This window comes from Podarcis muralis, chromosome W (genome assembly GCF_964188315.1).
Source record: "Podarcis muralis chromosome W, rPodMur119.hap1.1, whole genome shotgun sequence".
Lineage (NCBI taxonomy): Eukaryota > Metazoa > Chordata > Lepidosauria > Squamata > Lacertidae > Podarcis > Podarcis muralis.
In genome coordinates, this window is record NC_135674.1 from 28,855,688 (window position 1) to 28,872,784 (window position 17,097).

Below are 17,097 nucleotides of genomic sequence, written 5' to 3' on the forward strand. Positions count from 1 at the left end.
ACGAAGAGTCGGACACGACTAAACGACTAAACAACAACAAAAGACAAAAAAACTTTGAATTTGCGAACAAATCTGGTAAATGGCTTGCGTGGCAAACCAAAAAGAGAAAAGAGCAAAATACAATTAATAAAATTATTGTAAACGGAGAAGAGGTTGACAATCCGAAAGGAATTAGAAAAGGATTTTTGGACTTTTATAGACAACTATATAAAAACAGAGAAAGAAATAATATGAGGAAAATAGAATGATTTTTGAAAGAAAAAAAGGTGCAGAAGATCCCGGCAGAAAAGAAAAACAATTGAATGCCCCAATAGGAAACGAGGAGATAAAAGAGGCCATAAAGGAAAAGGGGGAAAGCCCCTGGACCAGATGGATTCACACCAGGCTACTATAAAGAACTGAGAGATGCTTTAATGACACCATTGAAAGAAGTCATGAACAATATTTTAAAAGAAAGAGACATCCCTGAAACGTGGAAAGAAGCATTTATTACACTTATCCCTAAACAGGACTCAGATTTAACACAAGTTAAAAATTACAGGCCTATTTCACTGCTTAATACAGACTGTAAGATATTTGCATGGATTTTAGCGAACAGATTGAAAAAGATATTGCAAGAAATTATTCACAAAGATCAAGCGGGTTTCCTTCCAGGCAGGCAGATGAAAGATAATATAAGAAATGTAATTAATATTTTGGAGTATCTAACTGCCAGGAATGAGAAACAAGCTATATTAATGTTTGTAGATGCGGAAAAGGCCTTTGACAATATTGCTTGGGATTTTATGTTGAAGAACTTGGAATATATGGATGTAGGGATAGAGTTTTTAATGGGATAAAGGCAATTTATACAGAGCAGAAAGCAAAATTAATTGTTAATAATGTGATTACAGAAGATATCAAAATAACAAAAGGAACTAGACAGGGATGTCCACTCTCACCACTGCTATTTATAATGGTCCTAGAGGTTTATTTGAGGTCGATGAGACAAAATGAATTAATAAAAGGGGTAACAGTTGGTCAGAATGAATACAAAGTGAAAGCCTTTGCAGATGATCTAGTAATTACGATTGAAGAACCATTAGAAAGTGTAAAAGAAGTATTGGAAGAGATTGAGAAATTTGGAAATGTGGCAGGGTTCAGACTAAACAAGAAGAAAACTAAAATAATTGCTAAAAATATGGATCAAAGTATGATAGAAATAATGCAACAAAGAATAGAGATAGAGGTGGTGAAAAAGGTAAAATATTTAGGAATTTGGTTAACTCCTAAAAATATTGATTTGTTTCAGAATAATTATACACCGGTCTGGAATGGAATAAGGAAAGATTTGGAGATGTGGGGAAGATTGAAGTTATCTTTTTGGGGTAGAATCTCTATGGTTAAAATGAGTGTTCTTCCAAAGATGTTATTTTTGTTTCAGACTATCCCCATAATAAAGGGGGTAGTAATTTTTAAAGAGTGGCAAAGAGTGCTCTCAAGGTATATCTGGCAGGGTAAGAAGCCGAGAATTAAATTTAAGTTATTAACAGATGCAAAGGAAAGAGGAGGCTTCGCCCTGCCGGACTTGAAACTATACTACGAAGCAGCATGTCTTTGCTGGTTGAAAGAATGGATAAAATTAGAGAATAGGGAGTTATTAGATTTAGAAGGATTTGACAACAGATTTGGATGGCACGCATATTTATGGTGTGAAAAGAATAAAATTCATAAAGGTTTCGGGAACCACATATTTCGGAGCTCACTAATAGAAATATGGGATAGGTACAAAAACATATTAGAACCCAGAGTTCCACACTGGTTGTCTCCATTAGAGGTTATGAGTGTAAAGAAAATAAATATGAGAGGTAACTGGATTACATATGGTCAATCAAAGGAGGAGGAAAGTGGAAACTAAAGCCATACGAACAAGTTAGAGAACATGTTTATGACTGGTTGCATTATTTTCAGGTTAATGAAATGTTTAAAAAAGATATCAAAGAAAAGGGTTATGTAGAAAAAGACTCAAAGTTCCAGACAGAAGTGATAAATAATGATTCTAAAATTCTGTCAAAAATGTACAAAATATTGTTGGAATGGAATATGAAAGATGAGGAAGTTAAATCGGTAATGGTACAATGGGCCAAAGATTTTGGTTACAATATACAGTTTGAGGATTGGGGAAAACTGTGGAAGGAGAACTTAAGATTCACTGCTTGTATGGCACTAAAAGAAAATGTTATGAAAATGTTTTACAGATGGTATATCACACCGGTAAAATTAGCAAAAATGTATAAGATGTGTAATAAGTGTTGGAAATGTAAGGAAACAGAAGGAACGTTTTATCACATGTGGTGGGAATGTAAGAAAGTGAAGGGATTTTGGGAGATGATATACAATGAAATGAAAAAAAATGTTAAAATGTACATTTGCAAAGAAACCAGAGATATTTCTTTTAGGGATTACAGGAAAAGAAATAAGAAGAAAGGACTGTAAACTTTTCCAATATGCAGTTACAGCAGCAAGAATTCTACTGGCCCAGAAATGGAAACAAGAGGAAATACCGGCGGTAGAAGAATGGAGACTGAAGCTGACAGGCTATGCAGAACTGGACAGATTAACTGGGAAAATTACATATCTTCGAGAGCAAAAGTTCATCGAGGACTGGGGGAAATTTGTCGAATATCTGAAAAGAACGTGTGATGTGCAAACAACGCTAGTGGGGTTCCAAGAAGCACTGTGAAAGTTGGGATATATTGTTTGAAAGAAATAGAAGTGGGAGGGAAGGTTAATGGCAATATAAACAGAAGAAATGCGTAACTGGGAGGCAAATATGGATGATTGTCAGAGAAGCTGAAGGAAGTCCAAATAGAGTTAAATTTGTGGAAATTCTGATATGATTGTTTATTTGTGTTGGAAAATTAATAAAAATTATTAAAAAAACAACAACAGAGAGGCCTGGAGGGTGGCATTTGGCCCCTGGGACTGAGGTCCCCACCCTTGTCTCACATCTAAAAGACCATGTTCCCAAGAGATGCAGATTTGTGGCCACATGTTACAGGCAACACTGGAAAAGCGGTGGTGTGTGAACCATAATTCCGAAGGCTTCCCTGGAGATGGCAGGAGAAAGCTTCCATCTGCTGCTAATCTTAACAGCTAACTGTCTCTCCTCCTATCCCCCGCCTCCACCTCCGGAAAGTTGGCTGCTGGAGTAGAAATATTCTCTTGCCTCTCTCTGGTCTTCTCTGCCCATCTCTGAGGGAGTTTCAACTTAACACCTGGCTCATTGGCATACGATTTGTGTAATGGGTAGCAAAATATCTTATACCTCCCCAAGTCAGAACTGGGTTATATTGCCTTTTAAAACAAACACTTACAGAAGTCTCCAAGTCCACAGTTGAGCCTGTCAGACAGAAGTCAGAGTTTTGTGGGCTGATTATGGCTTTGGCTAGAGGGCTTCGGTTCAGAAGAAGGAGGGCCTTGAACATTTGCTCCGTTGTCACCAAAGAACTGACCACCACACACCTGACATTCTTATCAACACCGGACAAATTTCCTTGTGTCTTGACAGACAGGAGACAGGCATCCTGCTCTTTCATCTCTGAGAGAGAGAGAGAGAGAGAGAGAGAGAGAGAGAGAGGGGTACAATTCAGAAACCACAGTGTATGCATTCATTATCATCTAGCATTCAAATCATGATTTGAGAGCTTTTCTAGCATACATATTAACAGACTGTACATTGTTTAGAGCAGTGTTTCCCAACCTTGTGCCTCCAGCTGTTTTTGAACTACAACTCCCATCATCCCTGACTAGCAAGACCAGTGGCAAGGGATGATGGGAATTGTAGGCCAAAAACAGCTGGAGGCACAAGGTTGGGAAACACTGGTTTAGAGTTCTTTGCCTGCTTCCATTTCCCAAAACCGTGGCTTGTAACCCCACTTCAAACAATGGCTTCTGATCTCAATCCATGGCTTCTTGGCTTGCCAGTGGATGATAAACCATGGTTTGTCAACTCAAAAGTTCATGCCAAACTATAGTTAAGCTTTCTTAACCACAAAGCTTGGTGCAATACCTGGACTGAGCCAGAATTTCATGCTGAAATAGCAGAAATGGGTCCCCCATCCCAAATCAAATAACTTACTGACACCAAGGGTTGGCTAACATAATTGTTTTGTACACTTACTTATTAGTTTTTTTTAAAAAACAACACCTACCAGTATGAAACCGAGTCACATAGCCCACATGGCGTAATGGACAGCTCTCTGCCTTGCCTTCTTTGCTATAGAAGTTTTGCTTTTCAGACAATATTAAGAACACCAAGTCACATTCCTTTGGGTGCAGCTGTTTCTCTAAATTGCTTCTTGAGATGTTAACTGGAGAAGTAATTTGAACGCAGAACAAAAATATGCAAGCATTTAGCCACATACAGATACAACTACGTTGTTACCAAAAGCTCTTAATAAAACAGTAGGCATGTCGAGCACAAGTTGCTACAGCTGAACTTTGAATTCCAGATTTTTTTGGTTACCCAGTCGCACATTCTAATAAATAATTCACTCAATTTAGTTGTATGAGCTTTTTCATTGGTGAGACCTGCTGAGGTCCATTTTGGAGAGAGAAAGCATTCTGGGTACTGAGATAAAGCAGGCACGTTGTTGTTGTTTAGTCGTGTCCGACTCTTCGTGACCCCATGGACCAGAGCACGCCAGGCACCTCTGTCCTCCACTACCTCCCGCAGTTTGGTCAAACGCATGCTGGTAACCTCGAAAACACTATCCAACCACCTCGCCCCCTGTCGCCCCCTTCTCCTTGTGCCCTCCATCTTTCCCAGCATCAGTGTCTTCTCCAGGGAATCTTCTCTTCTCATGAGGTGGCCAAAGTACTGGAGCCTCAGCTTCACGATCTGTCCTTCCAGTGAGCACTCAGGGCTGATTTCCTTCAGAATGGATGCGTTTGATCTTCTTGCAGTCCATGGGACTCTCAAGAATCTTCTCCAGCACCATAATTCAAAAGCATCAATTCTTTGGCGATCAGCCTTCTTTATGTCCAGCTCTCACTTGCATACATCACTACTGGGAAAACCATGGCTTTAACTATACGGACCTTTGTTGGCAAAAGCAGGCGCACCTTGCCTCAATCCTCGTTTTTTTTTTTTTTAATCAAATAATATTGATTTTTATTCATTATTCATTTAATCATTTGCAGCACCTGGATATCAGTTTGTTTGTGTCACAGATATTGGTTTATTTTATTTCATAAAATTTATACACTGCTTGTTTGGTTTTTCACAACTTCAAAGCAGTTTACCAAAAGATTAAAACATTTTTTAAAAATCAAATCAACGAGAAACTGAAAACAGGCTAAAATACACATCAACATTCTGTGTTGGGCAGAAAAGCAAAAAAGATACAGGCAGAATAAAGTATAATAGCCCTTGACTGCTCACCCCAACAGTCTAGTGTTAACACAAGCACTTCTGTTATCTACTACAACCACCATTAAAAACAGGACTGCATTTCTACTTCCCATTTGTTTATATGCAGTGAAATTCTCACTCACTCACTTGTAAAATCTGCTTCATTTGTGTCTGCATTGAAGTTCAGCAAATTCAACTCAAAAGGCCTTTGCTCTTTTGATTTCTGGTTCTCTAGCCACTCCTGTGCCATCTGCAGGGAAATGGAAGCATAGGCTTAAGAGACTGCTCTTCCACCACATGTGGGCTGCTAAAACCATTGGGCAGGATTCCCTGCTCATAAATGGGGCCCAGAGAGTCTGTGGCTCACCACAGTTAACTTTATTGACTGATTTTCACAGAGAGCAAAGGGAGTTACAGTCTAAGGAAATAATAAAATCCCTGCTTGCAGCAGCCCAACAACTGGTGGCACAAAACTCGAGAAATTTAGCAAACTTGCAACTTTTCTTATGAGGACAAAAGGTATGGACAGTGATATTAATGAAGAAACTTACCAAATATATGAAAGCTCTATATTGAACATAAGACTCCAACCATTTTATGGACATATGATGTTCTGTTATTACTTTCCTGTTTGGGAATCCATCAAATTAGCAGCCTCCATCTCCTCATGGACAATTGTGATGCAATGTATTTTGTTAAATACACATGCTCTTGCTTAGTGGGATTGGGAGGGAGGACTGTATTGCTTAAAAAAAAAAGTCTATTGATGTATTAGCATAATTTTGATGCATACATTTGTAAAACTAAATAAAAACATTCAACACCTGTCCCATCCAAAAAAAAAACCCAAATGGGACACTTTTAACCCCGCTCCCCCTTGCCAAAAAACCCTAGAGTCCACTACTACACTAGTGCAACAGTTAGGCTTACAAAAATCCATTTTGCATGAACGAGACACACCTTTCAAAGGCTGGTGTGGGGAATCTGTTTAGGGAAGTTTTTAATGTCTGATGTTTTATTGTATTTTTAATATTTTGTTGGAAGCCGCCCAAAGTGGTGGGGTTGTTGTTGTTGTTGTTGTTGTTGTTGTTGTTGTTGTTGTTGTTGTTGTTGTTGTTGTTATTATTATTATTATTATTATTATTATTATTATTATTATTATTATTTTAACTTTTGGCCTTCCAGATATTGCTGGACTACAATGCCCATCCATCCATCCATCCCTGGTGACACTGGCCATATGCTAGGGCTGATGGGAGTTGTAGTTGAGTAACATCTGGAGGGTCACAGATGTTCCCCCACCTCCTATCCTAAGACAACATCCACACCCTACATTTTAAAGCACTGTTATACCACTTTAAACAGCCATGGCTCCTTCCCGCATAGGCTGTAATGATCTCAGACAGGCAAGCAAGCCTTGATAAGATTTAATGACTCCCTGTCAGTTTTATGGTACATTTATAATAAATTACATCCAGAGTGCAGCTCCCAGCCTGACACTCTTGAAACAAGTTAGTCACTCTAAGTCTCCGCCCTTGTCACAGCAAGAAGGATGCCAAAGTCCAGCCTTTCCCCTTTTGCACTTCCGTTGCATTCTAACCTTTTCAGCTCTCAAAAGAAGAACTCCCTGTCCGCTGCCTTTCTGCTGGTTGCTTAGCAACCCTCCCACTGCCGTCTATCTCTCCCCCTCCCTTTCTCTAGCTGAGTCAGGGAACTCTTGAGAAAGCCCACCTCCTCCTGCTCTGTCTGCGATCTTTGGTCTCCAGAGTCGGACTCTTCCCCAGCATTCGATTCAGTCATGTCCCTGACATAGGCATCCTGGGAAATGGAGTTTGTCAAGGATGCTGAGAGTTGTTAGGAGAGCCCTTTTCCTCTCACACAGAGCTACAATTTCTAGAGTGGTTTAACAATCAAGCAATAGGAGCCTCTTGACACCGTTAATGAACTTCAGTTCCCAAGATGCTTTGGGGGAAGCCAAGACTGTTTAAAGTGGTACAATACTGATTTAAATGTATGTGCAGGTGTGGCTTAAGTTTAATTGGGGAGGACGAAACTTTCATTTTTAGGAAGGATTCAGCCATAAAGATGAATATTTTACCTAAGATGTTATTCTTATTCCAAACAATACCAATAATAAATAACACAAGCTGCTTTAAGGAATGGCAAAGAGATATTTCAATATTTGTCTGGCGGGGAGAAAGCCAAGAATAAAGCATAACATTTTGATGGATACTAAAGATAGAGGTGGCTTTGCAATGCCAGACTTTTGATTGTATTGATAATACACAATTGCTAGATCTAGAAGGATACGGTAATAAATTTAGCTGGGACGTATGTTTATGGTATGGTAAAGCGACGATATATAAAAAGTTCTCAAATCATGTACTCAGGAAGAACTTATATAGAGTCTGAGAGAAGTATAAAGACTTACTGGAAATGTTATTGTACACATGTAAGTTCATTAGCAGGATTAACTTAAACCAAACAGACTGGCGCGGCTCCCTAGGCTTGCGGATAGCAGGCTGTTCTGGGGGCTGGGGTCGGGGGAACCTCGGGCTTCCCCCGCGCCAGCCCTGCGCCTGGGGGGGAAAATTTTTTTCCCCTTTATTCCCCCCCCCCCAAAAAAAAACTAGGTGCGTCCTATGGGGCGAAAAATACGGTATTTGTTTGAAAATATTGGATCCGTATTTTTGTCAAAATATTTTTGAAAAATGTAATTAAAAAAGCAATTTCACAGAAAAAAACAAAACATGGAAAAGAAATGGGTGACCTATAGGGACCTACTGGACCTCACAGAAGAGGGTGTGATGCTTAAGAACAGGCATAGGCAAACTCGGCCCTCCAGCTGTTTTGGGACTACAACTCCCATCATCCCTGACCAGTGGTCCTGTTAGCTAGGGATGATGGGAATTGTAGTCCCAAAATATCTGGAGGGCCGAGTTTGCCTATGCCTGCTTAAGAAGTTAGAGGATAAAAAGGATTGGTTGATCAATTAGTTGCAATACTATCAACTGATTGAAGTATTTAAACAAGGTAAGAAGCATGGGTTTATTAATCAAAGCTCTCAGTTTGAAAAAGAGTTATTAGAGAACAGAGAAAAACTAATTTCAAAGATGTATAAGAGGCTTTTAGGATGAGAAACTAAAGATTGAAATAGATAAATCTGCTATGATCCACTGAACTAGCAATGTGGGCACAATATAGAGATGAAGGCATAGGAAAAACTGTAGAAATTGAATATAAAATTCTCAGTGTGTTATGTTTTGAAAGAAAACTTTATGAAAATGACTCACAGATGGTACTTGGCACCGAGTAAGCTAGCAAAAATGTACAAATCAGAGTCAGGCTTATGTTGGAAATGTAAAGAAGCAGAAGACACTTTTTACCATATGTGGTGGACATGTAAAGTGGCTAAGAGTTTTTGGGAGATGGTTTATAATGAGGTTAAAAAATTACATAAGGTGATGCTCCCAAAAAACTCCAAGGCATTTCTCTTAGGGATAACTGGGTCAGATGTTTCAAGAAGACAGACGATTGGCAAGGTGAAAAAATAATAATAGTCGGGATCTATGCACCTAATGGAAACAAAACTGATTTTTACAAAAACCTGGAAGAAATATTGTTGGAATATATGGATCAAAAGATAATTCTGATGGGAGATATGAACGGGGTAATCTCAACAGAAATGGATAGACTGAGGGATAGTGGAACAAAGGAAGGTAAATTACCCAAAACATTTTTTGAATTGGTTAGAAACTGTAATTTAACAGATATTTGGAGGTTACGACATCCACTGGAAAAACAATTCACATTCTACTCAGAACCAAACCAGTCGATGTCTAGAATCGACCAAATTTGGATCTCAGGTGAGCTAATTCCAAGAATCTCTCAAGTGGAAATTGAAGCAAGAGTAATCTCAGATCATAGCCCGATTAGATTAGAAATGAAAGGTTATGAGGAAAGAACATTCAGATGGAGAATGAATGATTACTTATTTGATGACCAAAAATTTGTACAAGAGGCACAGGAGAAATTGAAAGAATATTTTGTTGATAACTGTAACAAAGGAACGAAAATGAGTATAGTGTGGGATGCAGGAAAGGCGGTGATGAGAGGGTTTTGTATACAACAAAACTCAATCAAAAAGAAGAATAGAGAGAAAGGAAAGAGAGAGATTTTAAAACAGATTATGGAAAACGAACAAAAGCTAATCAAAAAACCAAATAATTTGAAAATTAAACAAAGCATTAAGTCCTTGCAAATTCAATTTGCAATGCTAATTAATAAGGAGGTGGAATGGAATATCAAAAAATTAAGACAAAAAAACTTTGAATTCGCGAATAAATCAGGAAAATGGCTTGCCTGGCAGATCAAAAAAAGAAAAGAACAAAGCACAATTAAAAAGATTAAGATAAAAGAAGAAGAGATAACCAGTCCCAAAGGAATTAGGAAAGGATTTTTGGATTTTTATAGTCGATTGTATAAGAATAAAGAGAAGAATAACATGAGGAAAATAGAGAGATACCTAAAAGAGAAAGAGGTGCAAAAGATCTCGACAGAAGCAAGGGAAAGGCTGAACACCCCAATAGATAGTGAGGAGATTAAGATGGCTATAACAGAGTTGAAAAATGGGAAAGCCCCAGGACCAGACGGGTTTACAGCAAGGTATTATAAGGAGCTGAGGCTAACCCTGACGACACCATTAAAAGAAGTACTGAATAATATTCTTAAAGAGAGAGAGATTCCAGAAACCTGGAAGGATGCATTTATAACCTTTATCCCAAAAGAGGATGCGGACCCAACACAAGTAAAGAATTATAGACCGATCTCTTTGTTAAATACAGACTATAAAATTTTTGCAGGAATAATGGCAAAAAGATTAAAAAAGGTACTACAGAGAATTATTCATGAAGACCAAGCGGGTTTCCTTCCCGGCAGACAGATGAGGGATAATGTGAGAAACATAGTAAACATATTGGAATATCTGACAGCCAGGAACGAGAGACGAGCAATGATAATGTTTGTAGATGCCGAAAAGGCATTCGACAATATATCATGGGACTTTATGTTGAAAAATATGGAATATTTGGAGAAGGGGAACGATTTTCTCAATGGAATAAGGGCTATATATAATGAACAGAGAGCCAAGTTGATAGTAAATAATGTGATAACAGAAGAAATTAAGATATCAAAAGGTACTAGACAGGGCTGCCCGCTCTCACCCTTACTGTTCATAATGGTTTTAGAGACTCTTCTGAACTCAATTAGGAAAAACGGAAAAATAAAGGGAGTAACAGTAGGCCAAAATGAATATAGAATCAAAGCCTTTGCTGACGATTTGGTCATAACGGTGGAAGACCCGATGAATAATGCAATGGAAGTACTAGAGGAAATGGAAAAATTTGGGGAGGTGGCAGGTTTTATATTAAATAGGAAAAAAACTAAAATTCTAACAAAAAATATGGACCAAACAATGATGGAGATGCTACAGCAGCAAACAGGAATTGAAATTGTTAAGAAGGTTAAATATTTGGGAATATGGATAACACCGAAAAATATTGACCTGTTTCAAAACAATTATGTCCCGGCGTGGAATGGAATTAAGAAAGACCTGGAAGGGTGGGGAAGGTTAAAACTATCCTTTTGGGGTAGAATAGCAATGATAAAGATGAACGTGCTACCCAAGATACTATTTTTATTTCAGACGATCCCTATATTAAGAGGTGTAAAAATCTTTAAGGAATGGCAAAGAATTATTTCAAGATATATCTGGCAGGGCAAAAAACCAAGAATCAAATATAAACTGTTAACGGACGCAAAAGAAAGAGGAGGATTTGCCCTGCCAGATTTGAAGTTGTATTATGAGGCATCATGCCTTTGTTGGATAAGGGAATGGATCAAACTCAAAAATACAAAATTATTGGATTTAGAGGGATTCGATAATAGATTCGGGTGGCACGCCTATCTAGGGCAAGAGAAGAAAAAGGGATATAAATCGTTTGAAAATCATATATTCCGGAAATCTTTAATCGAAGTTTGGGACAGATATAAAAACATATTAGAAAGGGGGGTACCACATTGGCTATCCCCACTAGAGGCAATGGGAGGCAAAAAAATTAACATGAGAAGTAATTGGATTACGTATGGAGATCTGGTGATAAAAGAAGGAGAGAAATGGAGAGTAAAACCATATGAGCAAGTAAAAGAACATGTATTTGATTGGCTGCACTATCTTCAGATAAGTGATATGTTTAAAAAGGAGGTGAAAGAAAAAGGGTATAATGAAAAAGATTCGAGGTTTCAATCAGAGATTGTCAATAATGATTGTAAATTAATATCTAAAATGTACAAAATCTTATTGGAATGGCATACGATGGATGAGGAAGTCAAAGAGGTAATGATCCATTGGGCCAGAGACTTAGGGTATAGTATAGAGCTGGAAGAATGGCAAAAAATATGGAAGGAAAATCTGAAGTTCACCGCATGTATAACGTTGAAAGAAAATGCCATGAAAATGGTATACAGATGGTATATGACACCGGCTAAGTTGGGAAAAATATACAAAATCTGTAACAAATGCTGGAGATGCAGAGAGAAAGAGGGAACGTTCATGCACATGTGGTGGGAATGTAAGAAAGTGAAGGGATTCTGGGAAGCAATATATAATGAGTTAAAAAAAATGCTGAAGTACAGTTTTGTAAAGAAGCCAGAGACCTTCTTGTTAGGGATAACCAGAAAGGAAATAAAAAGAAGGGACTTTAAACTCTTCCAGTACGCAATTACAGCAGCAAGAACATTGATAGCTCAAAGGTGGAAACAAGAACAAGTACCGACCCTGGACGAATGGAGAAGCAAACTAACAGACTATGCGGAACTGGACAAACTAACTGGAAAAATCAGACTTCAAAGAGATCATAAGTTTTTGGAGGACTGGGGAAAATTTAGAGAGTATTTGAAAACTGTATGTGAGGAGAATATAACGCTAGTGTGTTTTAAAGAAGCTTTGTGAAATTTAAGGAAGATTGCAAGATGGTAAATGAGGATAAAAATTTTTTTATTTATAAGCGATACTTGAAATAAGGAATGTGTAGATAAGAGAATAACTTTGGATGATTCTCAGGGGAGTTGTGGGAAGTTCAACAAAATAGAATATGTGATGTGTAAAATGAAATGACTAGAGATTTTATGGAAAAATTCAATAAAAATTTAAAGCAAAAAAAAAAAAAAGATGTTTCAAGAAGACAGACGAACCAATTGTATGCTACAACAGCAGCAAGAGTACTCTATGCACAAAAATGGCGAAATCAGGAGACACCTACTAAAGAAGAGTGGCAGTTTAAACTGACAGAATATGCCGAATTGGCAAACTTAACTATGGAAATTAGAGATCAAGAAGAGGTAGGTTTTAAGGAGGAGTGGAAACCTTTTGTTGAATATTTACAGAATTATTGTAAACATGTTAAAACGTAGGTAGGATTTGAATGAAGAACAGCAACTGAATACTTGTTGTTGAGTACAGTGTGGAAAAGACAAGGTACAGTGGTGCCTCGCAAGACGAAATTAATCCGTTCCGCGAGTCTCTTCGTCTTGCGGTTTTTTCGTCTTGCGAAGCACGGCTATTAGCGGCTTAGCGGCTATTAACGGCTTAGCGGCTATTAACGGCTTAGCGGCTTTAAGAAAAAGGAAACAAACTCGCAAGAACTCGCAAGACGTTTCGTCTTGCGAAGCAAGCCCATAGGGAAATTCGTCTTGCGGAACGACTCAAAAAACGGAAAACCCTTTCGTCTAGCAAGTTTTTCGTCTTGCGAGGCATTCGTCTTGTGGGGCACCACTGTATAGAATATTGATAATATGCAGCAAATTTAAAAATTACGGGGGAAACCATGGAGGGGGCGGGGAAGTTGAACACAAAATGGATGTGTATTTGGAAACATGTGTCAACTTGTCAACTTTTGAAAGAGAGAGAGAGAGAGAGAGAGAGAGAGAGAGAGAGAGAGAGAGATTGCAGCTAGTGGGAGGATTTCCTTTGAGGAGGAAAGAGAAAAACGAGGTGGTCTGTTGCCAGCTTACCATTTCAAATGCATTTAGCATCATTAAGGGGAAGAAAGTATTGAAGTAGTCATTGTAATCCTCAAACTTGGCTGTGACAGGGGCAACAATAGACTGAAGGAGATGGCTTGGTGGCCCAAACAGTTTAAAGTTTGCAAACATGTCATAGTTCCACTTCAGCACCTCTCTGGTGAAAATCCCATGGTCTCTCTGCTGGGCATTCACAATGTTTGCTTGTGCAAAGGGTTGGTGCACTTTGTTCCAAGAACCAGCTCTGGGGGTGGGCAGCGCCATGACAATATGGTTATTTTGCACATTCAGCAACTGAGGGGTGTTGTTTGAAATCCGAGGCTGGAGAATGCTGCTCAGCGTCGGGGTCTTGAACTGCAAGTCATCATTACTACCCTGCAGTGGGCTTGCAGATATATTGACTTCCATGTTTGAGAGGTAACTGCCATCTTCTATTTGTGAACACAGTTCCATGTCCACTGGATCCAACTGTGTAAGAAAGAAGCCGTCACCATCTTTGTTCTCATTCAATTGGGGCTCTCTCTTTTTCAAAGCCACATCCTCGTCACATGGGCTAGAGGAGGGATCTGGAAAGGTCAAATGATTGGTTTTACTAGCTCCAGCAGAACTTTCCTTCTGCTTTTCCACCCCCACCATACTGGCAGACTGCACAGGTCTTAGCTCTGCCGCCTTGGGTTTTTTGGCTGGCTGAGCCTCCTGAGTTTCTCCGTGAGTACACTGACAATTCTCTCTCTCTTTGGGGTTTGTCTGCCTATAGAGCTGACGTTTTTGGCAGGCAAAATTGTTCTTATTTCTAGTAGTTAGTTGCTGAGCATTTACTAATTGTGATGTCCTTTCCTGGGGAACATCCACCTCGCCAACAATTTCCCTGTAACTGTGCAACTCAGCAAGACTGTCCTGTGTGCACTGAGCAAGTTCAGCTGCTCTTTGGACTTTCTCTGATAGGCCATGTTTTTCTGTCACTAAGGTTGGGGCTGGCATATGTTGGATTTCGTTGGGTGGGAGCAGAGCAGGAGTAGATCTTGCCAGTTTTGCCAGCAGTGGTTTTTTACTGTGCATGCTTGGCTTGATGCTTCCCTTGGGACTTTCTCTAGCTATTTTAACCTGCCCATATTCTACAGAGCTCTTCCCTGGCTGAATAGTGGATTCTTTGACAGCAGGTGCTGACCCTGAAGGACTGGCAGATGCTGATGTACTGGGCAGAACTGGATCTGTGCACCTGGAACAGCTTCCATTGCCAGCACATATCCCTGTGAAATTTGAGCATACCACTGCATTTCCCTTGCCGATGTGGCCTTCACGAGCTGCTGTATGATGTATGAGGTCTGGAGTAGTCAATGGCTCTTGCTCTGGGGCACTGAATTTCTTCTCAAGGCACACGTCCACTTGCCCTTTCCTGCTCTCTCTACCAGCTTTCATTTTGTTTTCATCCTCATCTGAAGAAGCGTCAGAAATAATGACTTGGTTTGGGGAATCATCTGCACCAGCAGACAACTTGTTGCTCTCTCGGGCAGACAAAGTTTGAACAGCGCCTTTAGCTTTCCTCTTAATGCATTTTTGGTGACGGATGATGCTTTCCTGGCTAGAGTCAATGGGTAAACTGGTTCCTTTAGCACACACAACAGAGGCCTTGCCTGAGCTTGCCTCTGATTTGCAAGGCAATGTGTCTGATGTGCTGCCTCTGGCTACAATGATTTCACTCCTCTGCCCTTCCTGGCTCTTTGTTCTGTCTCTGACCAACTGCAGCTTTTCTGTTCCTGGCTCCAGATTGGTATTTCCTCTCCTACTGCTTTCAGGTAACAGTTTTAATTGCAGGGTGCTGTCTGGTTTCAGAGATCTGATTTTGCTTGTAAGGTCATTTAGACCAACCTTTCTCTCCAAAGCACTGCTGCTGTTACCATTCTTTTCTGTAAGAGATCTGGAAGAACTGGGCTTCTCCTTTGTGCTGAAGTCTTTGGTCTCCAGGTCTTGAAAACTGAGGCCAAAGCTTTTGTAGAAGGGATCTTGCTTGTTTTGGAACCCTGGCCATTGATGAGACACCACATTTTTCTGGGCATCCATGTGTCTGTTTGCTAACACAGACAAGCAGGGTAGGTGCTCATTGTCCATATTCATTGGACATCCGTCTTCCTGCCTTTTGTGGTTCATCAGGAAAGTAGGTGAAGTTACACAAACAGGAGGGCTCTTCACAAGGGAGGAAGGATTTAACGATTTGCTCATGATGCTCCATATGATCTCCTTCAGAGTGTTCTGTAATTCTAGAGCCTGCGGGGAACTCAGCTCCCAGTGCTTGTGGCTACGGCGAAGCAAGTTGAGTTCATCAAGGAACTGCTTACAAGTGGGTGACTGCACAACCTGATACCCTTCCTTCAGGATGTTACGGATCAGTTTCATGCAGGCAAACTGTATGGGCTCAGGTTCCCAAGATGGTGATGTCACTGTGCTTCTTAAGCTATTCCTGACTACTCTTCTCTCAATGCCAGGCATGAACACCGTACTTGGAAGCATGACACATTTCACCACTATCCACACCCACATTTCTGAGCTGATCCACAGAAAATGAAGGCAATTTTTCTTAAGGCTGCACTCAACAACAGTCACCAAGATCCAGATGAAGAACTCAGACACTTTGTCACAAGTCTCAACAGTGCCACTGAGGACATTTTGGATTTCCAAACACAGGTGATGAATGACCACTATGCTGTAGGCAATCCCCAGGTCCTTCAGGTCCATAAGGGAGTGGATAAAAGGGATGAACCATAAAAAAGTGCTGTTGTGCAACTGCATGTCTTGGCCGATGTCAGAATGTAACAGGTCGGTCAGAGTCTGCATATCTTTGTACAAGTAGAGGCAGTAATCAGGACAAATGGTATCCTGAAACAGGAAACAGGAAGTCAATGTTTAGCAGCATGTTCTCAACTTTCCTGCTCTGCATATCCAACAACAACCCGCCTCACTTCAAGGATTTCACTAGGATGGGAAAGGGGGATTTGTCACCCTTCAAGTGTTGCTGGACTTCAAATTGCACCAGCCCCAGCTAGCATGGCCAACAATCAGAGATTATGGGAGTTGTAGCCACAGGTCCCCTGTCCCTATACTAGTCACTATACAGTGATATTTTTTTTTGGGGGGGGGGGGTATTGCCAGCCAACAAGGCTAGAAACATTTTTTTAAAAAATGAAAAAAGGACAAGGTTTTCAAGGGGGTGAATTCTGTCGCCAATAAAAAACCACCCTTCAAACAAACATGGAGGAGGAAAACTGCTTCTGTTCTAGAGGACAGATGTGATTTGATACTTCTCTATAACTATAATTCAGAACCGTCCACATAGCCATGTTTCAAGCATGGAAGAAGACAGTAAGATAGATCAACAAGCAAGTTACCTTGTGGGGCTTTTCAATGTGGTAGTCATGCGCCAGTTGGCTGCAAGTGACAAATTCATCTCCATAGTCCGACATGGGCTCAGATTTAGTCCTTCAAAAATATTAAGAAAGCCAAGGGTTTTGTCAGGAGCCAGTCATGTGAAGGTCAGCAATAAAAAAACACTGGTGTCAGTGAAGTTAACTCTTTATTCAAAGAAACAAAAACAGTGCAGGCCTAGTGATCCCAGCAACTCTTCCCAG

At 39.9% G+C, this 17,097-nt stretch overlaps 2 protein-coding genes across 3 annotated transcripts in view; both read right to left on the bottom strand.

Moving 5' to 3' along the window:
• The window catches only part of LOC114584510 (unconventional myosin-XVIIIb-like), a 653,524-nt gene that overhangs the window by 390,109 nt on the left and 246,318 nt on the right, over positions 1-17,097 (bottom strand). The gene's annotated exons all lie outside the window — the stretch shown is intronic.
• LOC144326374 (putative helicase senataxin) overlaps positions 1-17,097 on the bottom strand; it is a 233,460-nt gene that overhangs the window by 101,926 nt on the left and 114,437 nt on the right. For both annotated transcript variants that reach the window (XM_077922942.1, XM_077922943.1), the window contains exons 8-12: positions 16,858-16,948; positions 13,466-16,348; positions 5,543-5,645; positions 4,194-4,352; positions 3,357-3,580 (exon numbers count right to left, since the gene is read on the bottom strand). In XM_077922942.1, coding sequence (XP_077779068.1) covers positions 3,357-3,580; positions 4,194-4,352; positions 5,543-5,645; positions 13,466-16,348; positions 16,858-16,948 — 3,460 coding nt within the window. The remainder of the gene's footprint in view (positions 1-3,356; positions 3,581-4,193; positions 4,353-5,542; positions 5,646-13,465; positions 16,349-16,857; positions 16,949-17,097) is intronic.